Raw genomic sequence first — 18,582 nt, 5'->3', positions numbered from 1 at the left:
AATAACAATTAAAATCGCCTCATTTAAAATTGCCGATCACGATCATGATAAAACTCGATGGATATGTTAATAAGATAAGCCCATTTTCTACGTTTTATCCAAAATCAGATTAGAAATTTAGCCACCAAGTGCTGAGAAGCTAGGCCAATCAAATGCAAGGCTACCTCGTACATATACATGTATCTACCTCATAACTGCGACCATCTACGATATTAACGATTTAACTCTTTTTACCACGTTTAATCAAAGCCGGATAAGAACTGTACTATTTATTATAGTAACCAGGTAACAAGCTTAGCCGGCAATCGGATGCAAAATCATCTCACACTAAACAAGAATATAGCTTATAATTTAACCCATGCCAAGTCTTTATTTCAAATTGGACAAAAATAAATCAGAAACGTCGTCTCCAGATTGGTAACAAGTTTAATCAGTCAGATGCAAGATCGCTTCATATATATAAAAAAATGAAGAGGATCTGTTTTACGGATTTCTTTAACAACAGTGCAAATATTTGATGATTGGCAAATCTTTCAACAAAACTTAACAGGACCTGACACCAGAGTTTTCTTGATTAAATTTGAAAAAAAATTAATCCGGCAGTTTACAGCTTACTTCTCTCTCTCTCTCTCTCTCTCTATATCTATCTATCTATCTATATCTAAATATATATATATATATATATATATATATATATATATATATATATATATATAAAGCCGATACTGACAGACAGACGCGAACTGTAATAAAGCTCAAGCAAATTATTCTTTGAGCCATGGCATAAGCTTTTACGGTAATACAATCCTGACGTGACCTAAATACAAGGTCAACTGATTGGATTGCTTAAAGTTTCACTCCAGTTATACTACAGATCTTTGCCCTTCTTGTCGTATAAAATAATATTTCTAATTGGCACGTTTTCATTTTGTTCTGATGTTTACAGACACACAATTTGTTGGACACGTATGAAAAAGAATAAAAACCCTATAGTGATTTATTGAGACTGAATTTGAGTACGATGACCAGATTTACCAATCAAATATAATAAAGAGCATAAATGGCATAAATAAACTATTATCATAAAGTGACAGCAACAAGTCAAAGTCATACGAGTGCATACATGAACAAAAGTGCTATTTTTATTTTTCCATACAATATTAACGTGTGTGGAACAAACAATACAGAGTTAGAATAACATACTACTGCGTATTCCATGCTTCACAACATTACATAAATGAGGTGAATCTTTTTTTTTTAAACAGGAAAACCTCGTGACAAAATTTAAGTTCATGGTGAACAATATAATCAATAATCAGACTAAATGTCTAGCTATTAGGATATATTATCAAAGAAAATCTACGAATCCTTTGAAACTATTTTTAACATGTAAATTGTTTTATTTCACAGACACACACACACAAAAATGTTCCAGTTGTTTTCTTCAAATGACAGGTTCAGTAGTCATTTTTTTATTAACCCTAAAGTTTACTAATTAGAAGTACAAATTGAGGTCTCTCAGAATAAAAGTTATTAGTTTCTTTTGAGTTCCAAAGTTGAGCAAAATAAACAGCAACAAAAAAGCCACTATGAAAGACTCAATATAAAAAAATCTTGTTGGAAATTTCTTTGGCTCTTTTAACAAAAGAATCTAGAACAGTTACTGATAAACAGCAATCTGTGCTGCAAATTATTTCACATCTTTTCTATGTTGACATATTACTATACTTCATACACATATCATACACTATTTACAGGGCCGTAGAGAGCGATCACACTAAGAATTATTTTCTATTTCAATTGTACACTATGTTGACAGTTATAATAATTAATAAAGACAGTATTCTCTATTTCAATTTTTCACTAGGTTGACAGTTACGATGATTTATTAAGTATTATTCTCTACTTCAAAAACATTTATTATGTTTTGTAAAGATATTTCAACTGTAGACTAGGTGATTCAGACATCTGCACTAATACACTGGTAGTGTATTCAAATAAATAGCCTCATAAAAAAAATGTCATAACATTGATGTCCAACTTATGAGACAATCCAGCAGGATTAAGTCCATTAAGCCGATAAAACACACACACACACACACGCACACATGGCAAGCAAATTATTTCAAATTATCCAAAGTCTCAAAGTTGTTATATGAAATAGAGCACATATGTTAGATGAACAAATTTTAATTTATTTTCCAAAAGAACTTTGCAAAAATTGCATCATCTGATCATGGAAGTCAGAAATTCAATTAGATACCAACCTTATATACTTATTCTGACATGATGGTACTATGCCATACAAAATTTGAAACAAGTCAAAGTAACATCAATTCACTGACATCGAGTTGTAAAGCATACCAGTAAAACTCGTTCAGATAATACGTTGAAGAGTAAGTCAATTTAACCTGACAAGTCACGTAAGTACTGCTAAGGAATTGCACATTATTCACTGCCTTATGACAAAGGACAGTTGGACAAAAACAAAACTAGAAGATGTATTCTTCCTTCTATGTCTTATGGTGAATATATAATACTTATGTTATAGCTTTAAGATATCTACATCTTTCATTTTTAAATGCAAAAGAAAACAGTGGTAACTATCATTGCATGCTGAAGTACTGATCGGAAGAGTGTCATGTATTAAATGCCATTATCACATAAAAAAGTTATTTTAAATATGCTTCAGTACACAGAATAATCTTTTGCAAAATGAATTCCATATCTGTTCAAAATGATAATTGCATAACCTGGCTACAGGCGTGAATGTATATTTACTTTGCCAATGTATTCTTCTTTTTTTAATCCCCCTCCCGATAATCCATCGAACGAAAACAGGTTTTAATTAATTAATGACAACCTACTGACACTGTGGCGATATATAAGCCTGGGATACATGTGAAGTGTTTTCTGTCATGATTAATCTTATTAACTGCTAATTAACAGATGAGTTTTACATGACCTCCAAAAGGAGGCAAGGATGCTGCTGCTGTACGTGCCGTGTGATGTAATTGGATTACACAATTCAATTACATGGACATAATTTTATATTTTCAATGTTTTAACAAGGAATGATGTGTATGCCAACCAAACAGTACTTAACTGACATCATATTTTTGCGCAATCACGTTACTGAGAACTAATCTTCACTATACACTATAAGGAAAATATATATGGCAAACAATTCATAATGAGTCAATGAGGATATGCTGTGTATTTTCTGAAGCAAGGTCAACTTCATCAGAGTTATCAAATGTGAAATTACTGAGGGACAAAGATGAGGGTTCTGCATTTAATTTTCACAGACACTTAGGCCATAAGTCTAAAAATAAAGAAAATTATCTGTAAACCAGGCTACTACATGCCTAACAAAACACTTCTATGAACTTATTGTTACAATGAACTGAACGAAAACAGGTGTACCTACACATTAAAATGTTGGGAAAACTTTTCTTTGGAAAATACCACCAACAGGAAAATAAGTAAATTTTTGTGTTTCATTCATGCAAATATTTTTCTCATTACTTGTGACTCATTAGCATAGTATGGACTGAAACAAAACCCAATGGTATATCAATCAATAAACGATCACAAAGGGTTCAAAGGAAGAACATCAAACTAAAACTCATCTACCACCATTTCTGTTCCTTTTCTTGATATGAAATGTCTTCAAGTCACAATTAAATACAATCGCAAAAATCAAAACATGTTAGGAGTCTGATACCAAATATAAGATTATCCATCACAAAAAATTTGTTGCAAATTGCAGCTTTTGCATTCTATACAAGATGTCACATCTACTGTTACACAAAATACATTACATATATGAATGCCCATTGTACTGACCTATGACTTTTGTTATATGTACAAGTGTTTCTTTATATTCATTGTAAGATTCATTTACAAATTTGGAATCAACAATCAGATATTCTGAGCTGCATAGAGAATTCAAACTTCATACACATTTTTAAAACTTACTTATATTCTATCTCATATGTCATACCTTTCCATAAAAAGTCAACTTTTCTTTCCCGCTTTCTCTCTATCATCTAGACTACCTTTACATCTACATATTTTATTGAGTAACAATATTTACATCTGAGTATATCAAACTATTAGTGATATTTGCTGATACCAGTTATTATTAGGTGACCAATATAACCTTTCTTTAAATTATACAACATTGCACAACACCATACATTTAGCTTGATGTTAAATTTTCATATTATTTATTACATGTATTGGCAAGTCAAAAGCTTTATAATAATGAACTTTTCTGATTTTTATTTTCATCTGACAAACTTAAATTAATGTGATTCATATAATCAGGTCACAAAAATTGTTTTCCCATGTATATGGTAAATTACAAGTATGCAGAGCAAGAGTCCTCATTTGCTATGCCTTACACTATTAAAAATTCTATAACAAGTGGGTCAAATCACATACCACATACCAGACAAAATAAAAATTCCAATTATGGAAAAAAAAAAAGCCTAGGTCATTCTGGAAAAGGCACATACATACATACAGGCATACATACACATACACATACATACATACATAAATACATATATACATACATACACATACATACATACATTACATTACGTTATATTACATTACATTACAGTAGTTATTGTTTATATGATGAGTATATTTAGGGTACAAAGATAAACCTGTGCTGACCATTAACTAAAATTTTCATTGATCAATGATATAAATAATCTTGCATTGACCAATTATTTAACTAAACCTTGCAATGACTAATGATATACTCAGTAACTAAAGGTTTCATTGACCAATAATAAAACTCAATCTTTCATTGACCACATATGCAACAAAACTTTGCAATGACCAATGATTGAAAAAAACGTGCATAATCTAATGATATAATTAATTTTTGAACTGTCCAATCATATAAAGACATCTTGCACTCACCAATCATGTAACTACATCTTGCATTAAGCAATGATGTAACTATGTCTAGCATCGACCAATAATGTATCAAAACCTTGTATTGACCAATAATCTACCTAAATCTTGCAAGACCAATAAGTAAATCTGCACTGACCAATGAGAAAAGTAAATCTTGTACAGATCAATGATGTATGGCAACTAAACCGTGCAATGACAACCAAATTTTGCATTGACCAATGTGTAACCAACTCTTATACTGACCAAAGTAAAACCGAATCTTGCACTGACCATGATGTAACTAAAAATCTTCTGCTGATCACTGGATGTACTACATTCTGCACTGACACTGGATGTAGCAAAATCCTGCACTGATATTGGATGTAGCAAAATCCTGCACCGACACTGGATGTAGCAAAATCCTGCACTGATACTGGATGTAGCAAAATCCTGCACTGACACTGGATGTAGCAAAATCCTGCACTGATACTGGATGTAGTAAAATCCTGCATTGACACTGGATGTAGCAAAATCCTGCACTGACACTGGATGTAGCAAAATCCTGCACTGACACTGGATGTAGCTACATCCTGCATTGACACTGGATGTAGTTGAATCCTACATTGACACTGGATGTAGCTACATCCTGCAATGACACTGGATGTAGTTAAATCCTGCACTGACACTGGATGTAACTACATCCTGCATTGACACTGGATGTAGTTAAATCCTACATTGACACTGGATGTAGCTACATCCTGCAATGACACTGGATGTAGTTAAATCCTACATTGACACTGGATGTAGCTGCATCCTGCATTGACACTGGATGTAGCTAAATCCTGCAGTGAAAACTGATGTAACAAAATTCTGCATTTATACCCCATTATCAAGAATAGAACATCTTTGTTGCTACATCAATGAAGCGATGACAACCCCTAATAATATGCAATAGGAATGACATCTATATAAACCACAAAAAAGGGATCTGAGCATACGAGTACTTCAAATCTGCATTCCAGAATTTATCTTATAAATTAAATCCTACAGATTTAAAAATGTTTTTGGCTGAAAAATGCTTTCTAAAGTCTTTTTTTTCTCACCATGTAACACAAAAAAGTCTGTCTTGAGATGTCTGCAAATGAATCGTGTTTGTCCAATGTGGATGCCTTATGTATTTTATTTGGAGTATATGTTGCTTACTGCCTGGTTGCACTGACTGGTTTCAATTAAAACATCTTTCTTGAGCTTACTTAGGTGAACCAAGGCACTGAGCTAGTGAGGTTTTGGATTAGTCGATATTTAATTGCTTTTATGAAGCAACCACTCGAGTATAATCTACAAAAGAATTCTAATTAAGAAATACAATCTTTTGTCGAAGTTGGAATGACTGAAACCTCTATCAATGTACTCATATGTATCACATATATGTCTACATGTAGGCACAAATGTAAACATGGCTTTCTTACACAGCGTGCCTTTACATAGTACCATACATGGCTTTTCTATACAGTGTGCCTTTAAATAGTTCAATATTGTACATGGCTTTTTTACACAGTGTGCCTTTAAATAGTTCAATATTGTACTTACAGGTTACTGCATTTGAACGAAAATATGAATGAGTTTTTTGGATCAATATACTGCACGACCTTGGGAGTGCAATATATCGATCCGACAAAACATTTTCGTATTTTCCCATACAAATGCAGTAATTTATTATATGCTCATTTTCTTATTCTACCTAAGGCTTAATTATATAAACAAAAATACACTACATGAAACAAAGTAACTGAATTTATGCCGTTTTTCAAACTAAATACAGAAGCGCAGTACTCAACAACATTATGCACACATAACTCCGCCCAGATAAATTTGAACTTAGTCATGCAGCAGACATCACTTTCAAAAGAAAATGGTATTTCTGTTCTGTCACTGAATGTTTGGAATCATAATGTGGGAAAAATATGAAGCCTTTCAATTGCAATTATCACAAAGACGCTATGGAATATAATGTTTATTTCATTTTGAGTACAGTAAGGAGGATGCAACTGCACTTGGAATGTAGTTGAAATTACAGTACAATTTCAAAATGTGTACTCAAGCATGAGAATACATGACATGGTTCATGTAATTCAGATTTGCAGAACTAAGAAAGTACATCTTTAGAAAATTCTGGATGTAAAACTGTAAGTATATTTTTTGCCATTCTTATTACCAGCTAAAGCCACGTTTATGCCTTGTCACTTGCATGTAGGGACCCAGATCTGTCTGGCATCTATCTCTTGCCTAAACCCAAAACACTGTATCAAAAAAAATGTTAACGAGGAATGTGGCAAAGCAGCAGTCCATGAAACATCTGCTTTACTTCATTCAGAAACAAATTCAATCAACCAAAATGTAAAGCATCTACTATGTGAGTGTACATGATTTGTTTACAAAGTAGTTCCTAATACATTGGGCACATGCGAGTGCAATATGAAGTGAACATGAGTGCAGTATCGTAAAATATTGCACGATTCTGAAAATGTAAAGTTAATGGAGAAAAAAATGAGCACATAATAAATGCCTTTTCTACACCGTGTTCCTTTACATAGTATTGTACATGGCTTTTCTACAGAGAGTGCCTTTAAACTGTGCCTTTCAATAGTACTGTACATGGCTTTTCTACGGTGCCTTTAAATTATACAGTATTGCCCATGGCTTTTCAACACAGAGTGCCTTTAAACTGTACAGTATTGTACATTGGCTTTTCTACACTGAGTGCCTTTAAATTGTACAGCATTGTATATGGCTTTTCTACACTGAGTTCCTTTAAATTGTACAGTATTGTACATGGCTTTTTTACATAGTGTGCTTTTAAATTGTACATTATTGTACATGGCTTTTCTACATAGTGTACCTTTCAATAGTAATGTACATGGTTTTTCTACAGTGCCTTTAAATTGTACAGTATTGTACATTGCTTTTCTACAGTGTACCTTTGAATAGTACATTACTGTACATGACTCTTCTATACAGAGTTCCTTTACATAGTACAGTATTGTTTTTCTACAGTGTGCCTTTAATCAGTAGAGTACTGTACAAGGCTTTTCTACACAGTGTGCCTTTAAATAGTACAGTATTGTCAGTCTGTGGACAAAACCCCCAAAGCACTGATGGCATTGTTGAAGATCATACATTAGTTCACCTCTACTTACCTGATGAGTTGTAAGACAACTTTACGTTCCCTTATTATTATTTTGAATACAAGGTCAAAATAATAAAAAAATATAACAAAACAAAATGGCATTAAAAAAGCAAAATGTGTATAACTTAATGGCTTTCAATGACTAGAAGATCTTAAAAAGTGACCAAAAACATTAATGCCGACAATCTATAACAATTTTTATACCATATATGCTCATTTATAAGTCGAGTCCAACTGCGAACAACATAGGCCATGATTCTGCGGATCCATAATATGCTAGAATATCAGGATACATGTTATTTCTTCCACTGACTAACAAACCACATAGACCAAGATCTGCCAATGCATTATATAATGGCAGATCTGGATCTGAGAAGCTTGCAGGTGGACTTGACTTGTAAGCATGTACATACTGCATGGTTAGATTTTGTCTTCAGACATATTTACTATCATTTATCTCACTCCAATATGCTAATATTTCCCATCCTGAAATTGATTCAATTTCTTTTTTCTCAACTGCTGACATTAGATAGAAGTAACTAACCTCCACAAGACAAACTGGATCTTTCTGTGAGCCAATACGTACTTACACATTAACAATTATGGTCATATAATAATAAACTGTCAATTCATTCATACAATTTCAGAACTTTGAATTCCTTTTAACATATCTAGCTAAAGTGATAGCATAAACATTATTTCCCATGATGAAATGACTTCTTTCTTTTCTCTTCAGCTCTATGGTCATTGCTTTTCATCTAATTAATGTGTATCAAATTTTTTTATTGTGGGGGGTCATGTACCAACCAATTTTTCACACTGAGGAACAACATTTTATGTACCAGCAAATTGGGGGTTAAAATATTTTTGTATCCACCTGTGTTTGCACACAAAACATCTGTTTAAAATTGTATCCAATAAAATCTGCTCTTTCCAGAATTTTCTTAATTTAATTTGGAACACAGAAGTTTCACTAATATGTTTTAATAATTAAACAAAATCACAAATGGTAGACCTATCTTAAAGGCATGGCAGATTAGGGTCTACACTGTTGGCTTGAAATAAAATGGTTTGCCTCTCTTAAAAGTGGTAGATCTGGGTCTATCCTGTTAGCTAGAAATCATATGGATGGCCTCTCTTAAAGACATGGTAGGTTTGGGTCTATTCTGTAAGCTTGAAATCAGATGGTTTGCCTCTCTTAAAAGCATGGTAGATCAGGGTCTGTACTTTAAGTTTCAAATCAAAGGCAGAATAAACAGATGAAAAGACAATAAAGACTTTCCCATAAATGTGTGAGATAAAGTAATAATTTCCTGATCAACATCATTTAATGAACCCTTTTTGTCACTGCTCTAGTATTTGCACAAACAGGGCATAAATCAGGGATTTCATCTTCAATTGGATGAACCTTTTGATCCAATCTAGGCTTGTCAGTTACGAGTGGATTAACCACAACCTAATCTCCAGCTAGGCCATTGCCAAGGCAATAAATGAATACCTTCAATGGGCAAATAAGACACAGCTCCAACAGTCACTGTTCCTGAAACTAAGTCTGATAACAAATTATGTGAGAGGATATCTTGTCTATGCAGTTATCAAATGGTGTGTAAATTAAACAGTAAAAATGGCAATACACTGCTGCTGAAACAACTGAAATTCTGGCGTATTTAAGTTTGAAACATGAATATTCTTACAGACTTTTGAGTCCAAGCAATCCAAAACCCCAAATAAATGTATAACCTGATGATTGTGTATTGTCTAAGGCTACAATAAGCAAAATAGCCATTTCCATGTAAGGATCATTACTAAGATAAAGTGCAGAAAATAGTGTGTGTGTGTGTGTTGGGTTTAATGCAACTTCAGCACAATCCTGGCTATATAGTGCCATAAACAAAGTAGTGACGTTTCCAACTCTCCGATAACAACAGCTGACAGAATATTATAAAATAGATCATGTTTGCTTCATTAAAGAAATTAAATTAAATTTTTGAACAAGACAGTCTGTGAATTTATTTCACTAAGACACTGAGCTCACATCGGAATTACCACATTGGAAGTCTGTAAGGCTCATTAGAAAATTGCTAATTATTTCAGTGTCATGTTTTTTAATCTGGTTTATCACTTTCTTTTAAAGTACTGATTTTGCAATTATTAAAATTGAAGAAAAAAATTATTAGTTTTATTAGTAAATAAGAAACAGAAAATACAATCACTTCATTTTATGTCTGATCTCGACCGCAAGTTCACAGCACTATGAAACAATGGAGTACTGATATAATAATGAAAAAATAATGCCACGATCTCATCAATTATAGATGTACAGAGCGTATATCCTTAACTATTTTTGTTACATATTTACCAATAACATTACCTGTAAATGACGATCAAATTAAAATTGCAAACATCAAATATATGCAAAACCAGTAGTGTTTTCAATAATTTACAATTATTTTGTTTTTACAAATCTCTTCTCTATATTAAAAATTTCTAACGTATATACATGCATTATCCGACAACATGATATCACAGTAACCAAGAAAACTTGGCATAATCAATTTATAATCTAAAATGTTTTTGTTTATCCGTACAATAAATAGGTGAACAAAGCTTAACCATTCTATCTGACTAAATTAAAAAAAAAAAAAATGATAAAGTGCTCATGTACATCTGCTTTAAAAATATCGTGAATTTAAGAATGCAACTTATATGACAATATTATACTTAGGACCAAATGGAATCAAGTGTTTACATTGTTGAAACAGTAGTATTATACTCAGGATCAAATGGAACTAAATGCTTCCATTTTTGAAACAGTGTTATTATACTTAGGATCAAATGGAACCAGATGTTTACATTACTGAAACAGTATTATTATACCTAGGATCATATGGAACCAGATGTTTACATTATTGAAACAGTGTTATTATACTTGGGATCAAATGGAACCAAATCTTTCCATTGTTGCAACACGTTTACATTGTTCAAACAATGCACACCATGACACCTTTGTGGCCATTTCACTAAATATATTTGCCACCTTCCATCTAACCTGACATTTAAAAAAAAAATCCATGGTGAAATACATCAAATAATTTATTTAACATCTCTTGCATGGAAATTCAACAGTGCTAAAAAATTTACATAAACTGAGTGCAAAAATAAACATGTGTAGTGTAACACGATATACAGTATTACAAACTCTACAAATGGGTGAATATTATGACTCTAAAGTTTATATACAAAAATAATTGCATGACACTACCTGCTATTTAAAAGAAAATTCACTGTAAGGCATAAACAAGAGGACCAAGGATTTCATGTCAAGCCCATGTTCAAATCACTGCTGTAACATGTAAAACCTTGACAAGTTCAGAATGTGGTGCAACCATGTCACAGAATGATTTGTCCTATCTTCATAATTGTAACTTCATGATGATTTATCCCAGGTAACAACAAAATCCAATTGTGGCTCAGGAAATATAAGCAACCGAATATACTTTAACCAAAACCTCAGGACAAAATGTAACAGCCATACTGGATCACATATCAGCACAATTTTCATTTAGGACTAACTAGACATCAAAAAAGTCTCTTGGTGACATCCCTGTGTCAAAATGACAAAATGTTTCAAGATGGATGATGTAGTAGTCATAATGAATGTCAGATGATAACCGCTTTCATTTTGGACCAAGAAGTCATTAAAATAATAAGTATTTTAGTAAAAACCTCATGTTAATACAACCATCCATTCAGGAGAAACAATAACAAGATTTAAGATGGCCACTGTGTGGCAGCCAAATGTCATGTCAGATCGGTACCCTTTTTATAAGAAGCCTTTTGGGGAAAACCCCATGAATATGACATTCTGTTCCAGCAGTGAAAAAAGGAGCAGTGAAAAAAGGACTGTCAGGATGGCCACTCTGGTGGCCATATTGGATGTCACATCAGCACCATTTTCATTTATGTCATAACAGACATCAACATAAGTCTTTTTTTTTACCCCCCAAAAAGTGACAACTCCATGTTGAGAGGATCATCTATTCAGGAAGTGTGGTGATAGCAAGAATATGAAGATCCATGTATGGCCATACTGGATGTCAGATTCACACCATTTTCACTTCTCCAATCGTGTGCTGAAAAATGGCATAAAAAAAACCAAACAAACAAAACCATTTTCACTTGGACCAACTAGACATAATAACAAGTCTTTTAGTGTAAATGTATTGATATGCCAACTTTTTTCTTCAATGAAAACCACTTGCTACTATGACAATCCACACAGGCTGCTATGACAATCCACACAGGCTGCTATGACAATCCATACAGGCTGCTTATGACAATCCATACAGGAAGAGTGGAGATGCAGATTTTCAAGATGGTCACTGTGGTGGCAATAGTGGATGCCCAAGCAGCACCATTTTCATTTAGGACCAGCAACAGCTTGGAATGAATGTATATAAGGTTTCATGGCAATCCTCCAGGTAGTTCTGGAGGAGTAGCGACACCACGCTTGTGCTAACAGATGGACAGACAAAAGACCCTCCCATTAGCTCATCTGGTTTATGATTATTAGAGCTAAAAAGTTAAGCAAATAAAAAATATTTATTTAAAAAATTTAATCCATGCCTCAACTCAAATTTTGTAAGAGGATGACCTTGAATGCAGAATCAAATAGACAAGCACACATATCAGCAAAAGAAATGCTTTAGCTTCATAATGATTCAAAGCATTAACTAAATCTATAAACATGCAAATGCAAATTTTGTATGACCGTGACCTTAACCCAAAAGTCATTGGGGTGTATATAAAAAAAACATGTCACTTAGTCTGCTGCTTCATAATGATTCATCCCCAGTATACATAAATCCTTCAATGGCTGTAGAAAATAGTAGCAAATAAGAAAGACTTGTACCAAAACCTTAACATAAATTTTCTACAACTGAGACTTTAACTGGGACAACTGTAACAAAAGTGACTGCTATGTCTTTCTTCCCACTAATGTGGGCTTGACATCAACCCTGAAAATCTCAATATTTCAATACAGAATTATCATCAAGTCAATAATACCTTAAGGTTTAAAATCAGGAATATCTTCATACTGGCAGCTTAAATTTTCTGTTACAGATGTAAGTACATATGCCGTTATGGCAGGCTAGTGTTTCAAACCTTACATCAGCATGGCAGGCTAGTGTTCAAACCTTACATCAGCATGGCAGGCTAGTGTTCAAACCTTACATTAGCATGGCAGGCTAGTGTTCAAACCTTACATTAGCATGGCAGTGTAAAACAGGAGATGCCCTCAGTTAAATTTTATAGCTCATGCTGTACAGTGCAGCAAAGGAAAACAATGCTCTATTTGAAAACTTTCAATCAATTACTACTTACTATAGGTGATCCTGGTAGCCACCTGATCAAATAAATGCAGGTCAAATGATAGTTACTACACAAGAAACTCTCCACTGCTTGGGTCTTCACAAACTGAATATTAAACACAGCTCTCTCTCTCTCGATAGATAGATAGATATAGATAGACAGTCACAGGTGGTATGGCGAGTGCCAGATGGCCATATCATAATTCAGATCATATATGATAACATTCAAATGTTTAGGAATTATAGGTTACTGCATTTGTATGGGAAAATAGGAACGAGTTTTCGGAATGAATACTGCACGAACTTCTGAGTGCAGTATATCCTTCCGACAAAACGAGTTCATATTTTCCCATACAAATGCAGTAACCTTTTTATTATATGCTCATTTTTTAATTCTACCGTAGGTTTAATTATATAAACAAAATACGCTACAAGTAACAACGTAAATGAATGAATGACGTATTCTAAACTAAATACACAAGCGCAGATTTGACATTCCAAAGTGACATCATTATTAATGCGCACATAGCTCCGCCCAGATAAATTTGAACTTAGTCGCGCGCTCGACATAACTTTCGAAAGAAAATGGCGTGTCTAGTTAAAATTGAAATTTGCAGTCATATTGTGAATGAATGCGCATTGCAACTTTTCCATTTGATCTGTAGTGAATATATTTTGGTATTTTTTTCGATTCGACGAAGGTTTGTGATTTTGGACTGGATTCATCTGTGCAAATTATACATGAAATACATCAGATTGAAGTGGCGTGGGAGAAGTGTGTTTACGTCTGCAAATGTGTTTCTGTTTCTGTCATTGAATGTTTGAAATCATAACGTAGTCTTTCAATTGCAATTATCAAAAAGACGCTATGGAATTTAATGTGTATTTAATTCTGAGTGCAGTAAGGAGGATGCAATTGCACTTATCATTGAAATTACAGCACACTTTCGAAATGTGTAATCCAGATTGAAAACCTATGACATGGCTCATGTAATTCGGATTTGCAGAATTAAGAAAAAACATTTTTATGAAATTCAGGAAGTAAAACTAAGTATATTTTATTTTGCCATTCTTATCACCAGATAAAGAATACAGTATATTCCTTGTCACTTGTATGTTATTTGTAAGGGCATAATCGTCCGTCTTTTATATAATGTAGCTGGCCTAAATCCGTAACATTGTATCAACACGGAATGTGCCAAAACAGCTGGGGTTTTTTTTTGCAGTTAACGAAACATGTTTTAGTTCATTCAGAAACAAATTTAAATAACCATAACGTAAAAAGCCTCTTACGTGAGTGTATATGATTTGTTTACAAATCAAAAGTGCTAGTGTCTGCGTCATTGTTTGTTTACAATAGAAATTAGTTCCTTTATTCACATGAATGCTATATGTGTATTGTCGCGCGCGTTCAGTATCGGGGAATACTGAACGATTCCGACAATGTAAAGTTAATGGAGAAAAAAATGAGCATATAATAAATTATCAAGATTAAATCTCAGAATGTTTAGAGATCACCAACAAATAAAATTCAATATTCTGAGTAGAGGTTGAAGCACTGTGTGTACAATTTTCTGCAAAACCCAATAGTGCTGTAAGCAAACAATTTCACAAGTCTTTAATGTTATATGCTATTGTGCAGGTGAAGCCTTAAATGACAGGGTGGAACTTTGTCAACAGTACTGAGCGCAGTCAACAAAACAGCATGGTCAATAGAATAGTGCATGGTCAATAGAACTGAGCATGGTTAATAGGACAGAGCATGGTTAATAGAACAGAGCATGGTCATTAGGGCAGAGCATGGTCAATAGAACTGAGCATGGTTAATAGGATAGAGCATGGTCAATAAAACAGAGTAGGTCAATTGTTTATCCTGTTTAAACTCTTTGTGTAGGAAATCTATCTTGAGTTCTGTTCATATTATCAAGACAATGACTAATGTAAGAATTATTTAATTTTTCAGTTGTAAAAGTCAAAAGATCATCCCTGATTTCAAATTTTATTTGAAGTAATCAACAACATAAATAACAATAGATTATGCAGATCAATATGGTCCTACCATAACTCTAAAGTCTGTTTGCTGCACCCTGAAAGACCAAACAACTTGACATACCAATCACTTGACAGAACAATCACCTTGACAGACAAATCACCAAATCATGAAATTTACAAGGCAAATTTACAAGTTTTCAAGCTAATATAATTTCAAATTTCTGTACATACCCTTGCAAATTAATTCAAGTATTTATTTATTTTCTTCTCTTTTACAATTATTTTTAAATTCATCAGTTACAAATAGTGATCAATACAGGAGAAAACTATTATTAGTTTGGAATTTTATTGCATTCCAACACATGAAAGACTATTTAGTAAAGCGCACTGCCAAACAGACATATCATGACATATGACATAAGGTGGCCTGGGCAGGATTTGAACATGCAACCCACTGATTGTGAATCCAGCAGCTGTGGCACTGGTGGTTCTTTACAGGGTGGTCTGGGCAGGATTTAAACCTGCAACCCACTGATTGTGAATCTAGCATGCCTCTGTTATCTTTATACAGAAGAAACAGTCAATAACTTACATTACCTACTATTGTAATAGTAGCAGTCAAAACTTGTATCACGGTCAGTAATTTTATCACCCCCATTTGGAATAGTAATTACAGACTTATAATCCATGGGATTTGTGCAAAAACTAGAAATTACCTCTGTAATTTCATGCATATGGTATGAAAAATACCCTTCATGCAGTCCATTTGATTTTGCCATTTTGCTGTTTATCTGACCCAGATATTTGGTTGACATTTGTACAGAAGTTCTCAATTATTAACAATTACAGTTCTGAGAAACATGTCTATTATGGACACATGTGACAATAAAAATTTATCATTTATGGACAAATGTCCTTTATACAGGGGTAAGAAAAAGTTCCAAAAATGACCAAAATTTGACCCATAATCATTTCTCTTTATAAGCAGGTTTTCACTATAAAGAGATAACATATATTTATATTAACAAAAGGGACCCATAACAAAACTGTCCTTTATTAGCAGATGTTCATTATAAAGAGGTAAATACATGTAGATTATCAATAGCAGAAACATGCACATTGTCATTTATTAGCAGGTTCTGTTTATATGTAAGTGTCTATAATAGAAGTTTCATAATATTAGGCAAAACATCAACAGGAGCAACTCCTTATTTTGATAATTTGAACTGTCCAACAACTCAGAACAAAACCCAAACAACCTGACATTACAACTGTACATCAATTTAAAAATAGAAGAAAAAATGACCGTCAGCGGTAAAAAGACAGACTATTTATAAATCGATCAATAAATGCCAGCCTACCGACGTGAAGTACAAATTCCAGTTTAATAAATCAGTCTGAACATGACTAAGTTTAAGACATGCATCCTAGAGTTATTTTTCCACCATGTGACATGCTGAAGCCTATTGAGAAAAGGTTGCAAATAATCCAATTCTGCAAACATGTATGTTTTATTCTGTAATGTGTTTTTTTTTTTTTTTTTTTTTTAAATATTTTAGCAAGGCTATAAACCTTACTGATCACTTTTGGTCCCACAACTTTCTTCAACATTATCAGGGTTATGAGCTGATGTAATTTCAGACAGGTCAATAATGAACTGCTTTTGTGAAACAAGTGCTTTGGTATGCTTTCACAAAGGGAATTACGATCAGATATGACAAGCATTGCTGTAATCTAGATACGCCAGTGATCAAATTGTGGTTCACCTATCTAAAATGAAAACAGACAAGAAAAATTAAAATCTTGCAGAAGGTGATCCTAGTAACCATAACCGAGGTTAATAACAGGCAAGATTCTACCAACATCGGTATGGTTGGCATCGCCACTACTGGCACATACTGAATTGCTCAAATTCAATTTGAGAAAGAACGAAAAGAAAACATGGGTGGCTTAAAGGAGTGACATGATACTAATTTTCATGTGATCATACTAAAGAACAGAACTCCAGATACATTTATCATGGTCCATTTTACAATGAGAAGCATATCACTATATTAGATTATTCTAAACTTTCCTTCCTTGATATTTATTTAAAGAATTTATATTAACATCTGATACAATGTCTGCAGTATTAATGAGGTGATTATCTTTAAAAGCATTTTCTATTACCGTGAGTAGAATAATATCCATGGGAGATAACTAATGTAAGATCACTTGAACAACTTTGATTTGCCTCTCCTGAAACAACATTGCACATACTTTGTTCTTAATTTGAGAAAGGCCATATATTTTTGTTACTATGATTAGCAAGCAATACAACCTGTATTTGGCAAAAGAAAATGAACATTATGCCACAGATATATGATGGCAATGAAATCACTCCAAAACAAAAAGCAGACTTAGACCAAAACACGCTGACTTATTTTTGTAGATGACTTATGGAATATGTTTTAGATAAAATATTAAAAGTTGAGAGTACAACTGGTTAACAAGAAGATGTATATTGCCTAGATGTAAATCCGTCTTTGAGATTTTGGCATATTGGATTTTTACATATTCATTATGTATCCAAATACCAAGTAACAGAACTCTGTAGCCATTGGTACTTGAGAAATCGCTAAATAAAAAACTTGTACTTGAGATTTATTTAGGCTATGGGTGATTGTTCACACATTATGAAGGAGACGTACACCATGTCATTCTTCCATCAAAGCCTGCTTGACAAATGTGTCTTCAATGCACGAATTCCGAATCCTGTTTTTAAAATCTGAAACTTGTTTTCAAACTGAAATAATTAGTTCCTGACATGATCCATATGTATTAAAAACCAACTGGATCCACACATATCTAAAAGGTCCTTGGAGCCTTGCTGGTTATGTTTGATCACATCACTTGTGAAAAAGGTGATAGTTCGTTGTTAACAGTGAGGTCATAGGTCAAAAGATTTCTGGACATTTTGACCAGTTTCTACGCCAGTACTCTCCTGTGAACATCCAGTCTTCTTTCTGTGTCACAGGGTTAATACCAAATCGAAACCATCTGAAATGTAAAATATCAAGTAATATTGATAAATCAACTCAATATGTACAAAAATTGTACAAAAATTGTATATTT

General features: G+C 33.2%; 1 protein-coding gene across 1 annotated transcript in view; it reads right to left on the bottom strand.

Moving 5' to 3' along the window:
* Window positions 1-408: 408 nt before the first annotated feature.
* LOC149784136 (oxysterol-binding protein-related protein 1-like) overlaps window positions 409-18,582 on the bottom strand; it is a 191,990-nt gene continuing 173,816 nt past the window's right edge. The window contains exon 27 of the mRNA XM_089932232.1: window positions 409-18,507. Within this exon, the coding sequence (XP_089788358.1) occupies window positions 18,405-18,507 (103 nt within the window). The 3' untranslated portion in view covers window positions 409-18,404. The remainder of the gene's footprint in view (window positions 18,508-18,582) is intronic.

This window comes from Sinohyriopsis cumingii, chromosome 14 (genome assembly GCF_028554795.1).
Source record: "Sinohyriopsis cumingii isolate HCF-2022 chromosome 14, ASM2855479v2, whole genome shotgun sequence".
Taxonomy (NCBI): domain Eukaryota; kingdom Metazoa; phylum Mollusca; class Bivalvia; order Unionida; family Unionidae; genus Sinohyriopsis; species Sinohyriopsis cumingii.
The sequence above is the reverse complement of the archived record's forward strand: the minus strand, read 5'-3'. Positions and strand labels throughout refer to the sequence as shown.